General features: G+C 44.9%; 1 protein-coding gene across 5 annotated transcripts in view; it reads left to right on the forward strand.

The window, feature by feature from the left end:
* Nucleotides 1-7,500, forward strand: part of LOC123501240 (serine/threonine-protein kinase N2-like) — a 131,607-nt gene that overhangs the window by 61,800 nt on the left and 62,307 nt on the right. For 4 of the 5 annotated variants that reach the window (XM_045249961.1, XM_045249962.1, XM_045249959.1 and 1 more), the window contains 5 exons: nucleotides 470-574; nucleotides 4,378-4,523; nucleotides 5,406-5,551; nucleotides 5,742-5,832; nucleotides 6,418-6,583. In XM_045249961.1, the coding sequence (XP_045105896.1) occupies nucleotides 470-574; nucleotides 4,378-4,523; nucleotides 5,406-5,551; nucleotides 5,742-5,832; nucleotides 6,418-6,583 (654 nt within the window). Of the gene's footprint in view, nucleotides 193-469; nucleotides 575-4,377; nucleotides 4,524-5,405; nucleotides 5,552-5,741; nucleotides 5,833-6,417; nucleotides 6,584-7,500 lie in introns of those variants that run through there. The other variant, XR_006673594.1, reaches the window with a different exon arrangement.

Below are 7,500 nucleotides of genomic sequence, written 5' to 3' on the forward strand. Positions count from 1 at the left end.
CCTGCAGGAACTGCCGCGCCTGGACCGACCAGGCCGGCGACGACACTCCGGGCGGCAGGGTGCGGGCGTGGTCCCTGTCAGACCTGGACTCCGGGGCCGCCGAGGACCCCGCCGCCCCGCCCCAGCGCCCCGCCACCTCCCTCTCCAGGACCAGCAGCAGCCTCAGTGACCACACCCCTCACCCCCATGTAGGTAAGCGTCGCATCCCCCCTCCCTGCCCCCTCCACCACACCGGCGACCCCAACCCCCAACCCATACCCCGACCCCTAACCCACTAAACGCTCGCCAGTGCCGTGCGCCGCGCGAGGCCGCCCGATGTGTGCGTGTGTGTGCGTGTGTGCATGTGAGTCCGTGTACGTGTGTAGTACCTGTAGGTGAGTAGTGAGTGTGGCGGGACTGACCAAGACTCACCTCCCCGGCCCTCATCCCTCCCTCCCCGGGCCTCACTAACCCACCCCTCGTGTTCCAGGCGCAGCAGCGGCTGGACGAGAGCAGTCATAAGCTGGACCTCATCCGCCTCTCCCTGGAGCGGCTCCGGGGGGACCTGCCCCCTGGCTCCCTCACGGCGGGACAGGTGAGAGCCAAGCACCCTCTCCCTCCCCTCATCCCTCACCCCTTGCCCTCTCCTTAGCCTCTCCCTTCCCTCTCCCAGCCCTCATCCTCCCCTCTCCTTGTTCTCTCAATCACTGTTTAGAGTTTTTCCGTGGTTCATTTTCTTTTCTGTTCCTCATTAGGTTGTAGTTCAACCTTTTGCCCTCTCCCTCTCCCTCTCCCTCTCCCTCAGGCTGTTTGCGTGTCTCCTCTCCTTCCCAATAATTAACTTGCACACCTTACCACACACACACACACACACACACACACACACACACACACACACACACACACACACACACACACACACACACACACACACACACACACACAGCAGCAGCAGCAGCAGCAATAATAATAATAATGGCTAACCACAACACCACCACCACCACCACCACCACCACCACTTCTTTCCTTTCCTCCCAAACATTATAATTCTCTCTCTCTCTCTCTCTCTCTCTCTCTCTCTCTCTCTCTCTCTCTCTCTCTCTCTCTCTCTCTCTCTCTCTCTCTCTCTCCTCTCTTGCAATACTGTTTTGCGTCACAACATTGCTTTACTCCCACCACCACCACCACTAGGGCGCCTCAGGAAACGTAATGTAACCCGAACGTTCACTGTTCTAATGATGCAATGTGTGTGTGTGTGTGTGTGTGTGTGTGTGTGTGTGTGTGTGTGTGTGTGTTTATTTCATTCCATAAGTAGAGTGTGTAGTATTTCAGTTTAGGGCATATCTCTCTCTCTCTCTCTCTCTCTCTCTCTCTCTCTCTCTCTCTCTCTCTCTCTCTCTCTCTCTCTCTCTCTCTCTCTCTCTCTCTCTTTGTTTTTTCCTTTTCTCTATTTACATTTTTTTAAACGAACACGTGACCTCTTTTGTTGTTGTTGTTGTTGTTGTTGTTGTTGTTGTTGTCATCATCATCATCATCATCATCATCATCATCATCTTAATCTTTCTAACGGTATTTCTTTTTTTTTTTCTCCTAATTCATCTTTTTTCCCCTCATGTTGTTGTTGTTGTTGTTGTTGTTGTTGTTGTTGTTGTTGCTGTTGCTGTTATCATGTCAGTCTTTGTAACGTTATCTTTTCTCGTATTTCACCATTGTCTATTTTTCCTCCTTTATTTTCCTCGTAATTTACCGTTAGTCATGTTACTCCCATAGCACTCATTCCTCTGCCTCACTCGCTCACTCACTCACGCATTCATTCATTCATTCATTTATTTATTCACTTATTCACTCACTCACTCACTCACTCACTCACTCACTCACTCACTTACTTTTATCCCTTCTTATTACTCCCTCCCTCACTCCCTCCCTCCCTCCCTCCCTCCCTCCTTCCTGTCCCTTGTTACTGTCAGCCGCCAGTATTGAGAAACCCTTCCCCTCTCAGACTCGTATTCTCAAACACTTCTGCGCTTCACCACTATTTCTAAAGGCTTTATTTAAGTATACACGAGTTTTTAAGGCGTTTTTACGGTTCTAGAGGCAGAGTGATAAGATTGCTACATTATTAACTGGAGAAACACTCTTGAAAACCCTGCTAATCATCTCTGTGGCTTTGGAAAATAGTCTTAGCGAGAGAGAAGAGAGTTTTTAAGATGTTTTTTACGATTCTGGAGAAAGAGTGATAAGATTTCTACATTATTAACTGGAGAAACACTCTTGAAAACCTCGCTTATCATCTCTGTGGCTTTGGAATATAGTTGTGGTTAGAGAGAAGAGCGTTTCAGAATATAAACCTTCACCACGACAGTTTTCCAAGGCCACAGAGACGATTAGCAGGGTTTTCAAGACAGTTTTCCCTCTTAATAAACTAGAAACCTTGCCAATCTGTCACGAGAACCATCAAAAGTCTCTTAAAAACACGAGTATCTTCAACTGCACTCTTAAGAACTCCGCTAATTGTCTCTGTGGTCTTTGAAAATGGTCGCAAGGAGAGAGAGAGAGGGCGGGGGGAGGGGAAGCGTTTCTGAATGTGGTGCGTGTCTCGTGACGTTTTCTCTTTCCAACGGGGCCAATTTCTCTCACCACTAGATTTCTCCTCTTACGTAAAAAGTATTATTTATTTATTTATTTGTTAAGAAGGAGGAATTATTTAAGAAGTCACATTTTTTAGGAACCTTGGAAAATTCTCTCTCTCTCTCTCTCTCTCTCTCTCTCTCTCTCTCTCTCTCTCTGATTCACTTCCTCTTCCTCTTCATCCTGCCACGTCCTGATTGATTAGCCATATCCCTCCTCTCTCTCTCTCCCCTCTCCCCCCTCTCCCTTCTCCAGTCTTCCTCTCTCTCTATCTATCTCCCTCCCATTCTGTCACTTAGGGAGAGCCACTCATTCATTTCCTGAGAGAGAGAGAGAGAGAGAGAGAGAGAGAGAGAGAGAGAGAATGAATTATTTCCATCTATCATCTTCAATATATCTGCTAATCTCCTTTTTAAAGCTCGTATTGACTAAAGCACTGACAGTCTGATTACTTGTCCCCTCCCTGTCCCTGCCATTCATCAACCTCTCCATTACACAGCCACTTCCTTCCCTTGTCTTTCTCAACCCCTTCAGTACTGGGACACATTTTTACCTGGAGATTTTGTGTAGGATTAGATAATTTTATTGACATTAGGAAGTGTCTATGGAGGTCGGAAGATTAATGGCCACAGTCTTCACTATTTCAACCCCTTCAGTACTAGGACACATTTTTACCTGGAGATTTTGTGTACGATTAGATAATTTTATTGACATTAGGAAGGGTCTATGGAGGTGAGAAAATTAATGGTCCACAGTCTTCACTATTCTAATCCCCCATATGCATTTCTGAAGCTGTATAAAATCACCTAATAGTAAGTAGAATGAATATGGAGGCTCGTGTTTTTAGGGCATTTTAAGACAGTTTGGCTATGATAAGACCATTTTATTGACATTAGCAAGGGTCTATGGAGGTGAGAAAATTAATGGTCCACAGTCTTCACTATTCTAATCCCCCACATGCATTTCTGAAGCTGTATAAAATCAAATAGTAAGCAGAATGAATATGGAAATGTGTCATGGTACTCAAGGGGTTAACCTAAATTTTCCTCAAGCTTGTATCCTTCATTTCTGGTTCTACCGTGGCCTCTCATCCTTAGAACTTTGCTTGTTATGACTGCTGTACCACTTCAAGACTTCCATCATTCTGTTCTTTTTTATCAAGGTATCCCACTCAGATTCATTATTAGTCTCTCTCTCTCTCTCTCTCTCTCTCTCTCTCTCTCTCTCTCTCTCTCTCTCTCTCTCTCTCTCTCTCTCTCTCTCTCCTTTGAATAAACCTTGTCTCACTACAACAATTTTCCAAGGCCACAGCAACGACTAGTCAGGTTTTCAAGGCAGTTTCTCCTTTTTGATATACTAAAATCTTCCGAGTCCATCTCCACATCCATAGAAATACTCTTAATAACACTCTGTGGCCTTCAAAAATTATCGTTGTGAGAGAACAGAGCGTTTATGAATATTTATGTCAGTCTTGTTAGTAATGAATGGTTTTAAGAATATTTGTATGGTTCTAGTGATAGATTAGCAAGATTTCTAGTGTATTAAAAGGATAAACTTGAAAACCCAGCTTGTTGTCCCTATGGCCTTGAAAAACTGTCGTAGTGAGATGGCAAAGCATTTCTAAATACATACTTCACTCACACCACTACTATCAAGACTCCACGGACCCACTCCACCACTCCACCACTAGCTAACCCATCCCTTACTTACACACTCTCATCACCAGTCTCACCACTGTCACCACAAGCTCACCAATCCTTCGTTCCACAGGTTAAACGTGAGCTGGAGAACTCCCTCTCTGCCTCACCATCCCCCGCCAACTATACCAGTCTGTATGATAAGGAAAATTACCCCTCACGTCGCTCCCAAGCCCTACACAGCAAGGGGGCAGCTGTGACAGGCAAGCTAGAAGTAAGGTAAGCAGTTCTCGTTTATGTAAGTGGGGAGAACTGGCTTAAGGCAATATAATACTAAAAAATGGCCTCTGTGGTGTATTTTTTGGAGTGTAATAGGGGGAAAACTAGCTAAAGGTAACTTAATATTGAAAAAAAGATCTGTGGTGCATTGTTTTTGTCTAATAGGGGAAAACTGGCTTAGGGCAGAGTAATACTAGAAAAATAATTGCCTTTTGTGGTGCTGTTGTGGTATAGAATGTTGCTTTTTTTGTGTTTAAGACGGGGAAAACTGGCTAGACTCTACTTCATACTAGAAAAAAACTTCTGCACAAAATGATACTAGAAAAGGCCTCTATGGTGCTTTTTTTGGGGTAAGAGAGGAAACTGGCTAAAGGCAACATGATGCTAGAAAAATTACCCGCTGTGGTGCATTGTTTTGTGTTTAAGACGGGGAAAACTGGCTGAGATCTACATAATACTAGAAAAAAAAGCCTTCTACACATGATACTAAAAAAATTGTTTTCTGTGATGCATTTTTTGGGGTTTAAGATAGGGGAAACTGGCGAAGGTTAACATGATACTACAAGAAATGCCCTCTCTGGTTCTTTTTGTGTGTGTGTAAGGGGAAAACTGGCTAAGGGCAACATGATACTAGAAAAAAAGAACTCTGTGGTGCTTTTCTTCTGTGTGGACGAGGGGAAAACTGGGAAAGCTCTACATAATACTAAGAAAAGGCATCGTTTTTTTTATTTATCTATTTATTTTATTTATTATTATTATTTTTTTTTTTTGTGTGTGTGTGTGTGTAAGAGGGGAAAAAAAGATCTCTGTGGTGCTGTCCTGGTAGAGAACGTTGCTACCACCACCACCACCACCACCTCACTCCCATCTCTTCCCCGCCAGACTCATTGGGGTGCAGGATCTTCTGGAGGACGTCCCCGGTAGGTCCCGTCGAGACTCCCACTCGGGCCCCTCCGACCTGAAGGCATTCATGAAGGGCGTCACGGGGAAGTCCTCCAAGTCCTACTCTGTTAAGGATGAGATTTCAAGTGAGTCCTGTGTGTGTGTGTGTGTGTGTGTGTGTGTGTGTGTGTGTGTGTGTGTGTGTGTGTGTGTGTGTGTGTGTGTGTGCCATGTGTGTGTGTGTGTGTGTGTGTGTGTGTGTGTGTGTGTGTGTGTGTGTGTGTGTGTGTGTGTGTGTGTGTGTGTGTGTTGATATTTACTGTTGTGCCTCTTCAGATGATGTGATGGCAGTTCTTAAGCTGGACAACAACAAGGTGGTGGGGCAGACCAGCTGGAAGCCCTGCTCTCAATCAGCCTGGGACCAGAGGTAATCACCAAACACACACACACACACACACACACACACACACACACACACACACACACACACACACACACACACACACACACACACACACCCAAGGAAACAAATGATCAACTAAATAAAGAAAATAGAGAATGAGTTTTCCTTTCACTAACACAGCAAGGAAGTAAAGAAGTAAGTCGTTTTCCTCCTCAGTGACACCAAGGAAGCTAAGGACAAACTTGTACAGATGACAAACTAAATAAAAAATAAAGAAAGGGTTGTTTTTTAAGGTTCTGGTGATGGATTGGTAAGATTTCTAGTTTAATAAAAGGAAAAACTGTGGCCTTGGAAAAATTGTTGTAGGTAGAGAACAAAGCATTTATGAATATTTGTATCAGTCTTGGTTTTAATGAGTGTTTTTAAGAGTGTTTCTATGGTTCTGGTGATAGAGTGGCAACATTTCTAGTTTAATTAAAGGAAAAACTGTCTTGAAAACTTGGCTAATCATTTGTGGCCTTGGAAAACTCTCTGTATACTAATAGCTTTAACTTCACTCACTCCCTCATTCTCCCTCCACCTCTCACTCCCTTTTCTCTCTCTCTACAGGTTTAGCATTGACCTGGACAAGTCTCGGGACCTTGAGATCGACATATACTGGAGGGACTGGCGGTCGCTGTGTGCCGTCAAGTTTCTGCGTCTGGAAGAGTTCATTGACGATGTGAGGCACGGCATGGCTCTGCAGCTCGAACCCAAGGGCCTGCTGTTTGCTGAGGTGAGGGGGAGAGTGATGGAGGAGGAGGAGGAGGAGTAAGGTGACTTGGGAGAGGAAGAGGGTGACTTGTAAGAGCTGGAGGGAAAGGAGGAGAAGAAGAAGGAGCTGTAAGGAAAATAGGGAGGAGGAGGAGGAGGAGGAGGAGGAGGGTTATTTGTAAGAGCTGTAAGGAAAGTAAGAAGAGGAGATGTAGGAGGAGGAGGAGGGTGACTTGTCTGAGCTGTAAGAAAAGTAAGAGGAGGAGGAGGAGGAGAAAGAAAGAAGGAGAAGGAGGAGGATGTGATTTGAAAGAGCTGGAAGGAAGATAAGAGAAGAGGAGAAAGAGGAGGGTGACTTGTCAGAGCTGGAGGGAAAATTGGAGGAGGAGGAAGGTGACTTGTGAGAGCTGGAAGGAGGAGGAGGAGGAATAAGAGGAAGAGGAAGAGGAGGAGAGATATTTGTGAGAGCTGGAAGGAGGAGGAGTAGGAAGAGTTAGGTCTGTAAATAAAGGAGAAAGAAGGAATAGGATAAGAGAGAGAGAGAGAGAGAGAGAGAGAGAGAGAGAGAGAGAGAGGCAGGAAACACTCGTTGTCAAGTAACCTTTCTTATCTGCACATTTTTCCTTCCACACACAACAAAGAACATTGCAACATCTTCCTTTAGTCCTATGCTACTGACACACACACACACACACACACACACACACACACACACACACACACACACACACACACACACACACCTCTCTCTCTCTCTGTGTCCTCTTCCACATTTCATTCTTAGACCTTCTTCATGTCCCTCTTTTCCCTTCCTTTCCACATTAAATTTCTCCACATGATAAATTTTTAAGTCCGTTCTCTTGTTTTCCATAATAAAGTTGTAATTTCTTTTTGCCCCTTTCCTTCCAGATCAAATTCCTGAACCCCATGATATCCTTC

Source organism: Portunus trituberculatus, chromosome 9 (assembly GCF_017591435.1).
Source record: "Portunus trituberculatus isolate SZX2019 chromosome 9, ASM1759143v1, whole genome shotgun sequence".
NCBI lineage: Eukaryota > Metazoa > Arthropoda > Malacostraca > Decapoda > Portunidae > Portunus > Portunus trituberculatus.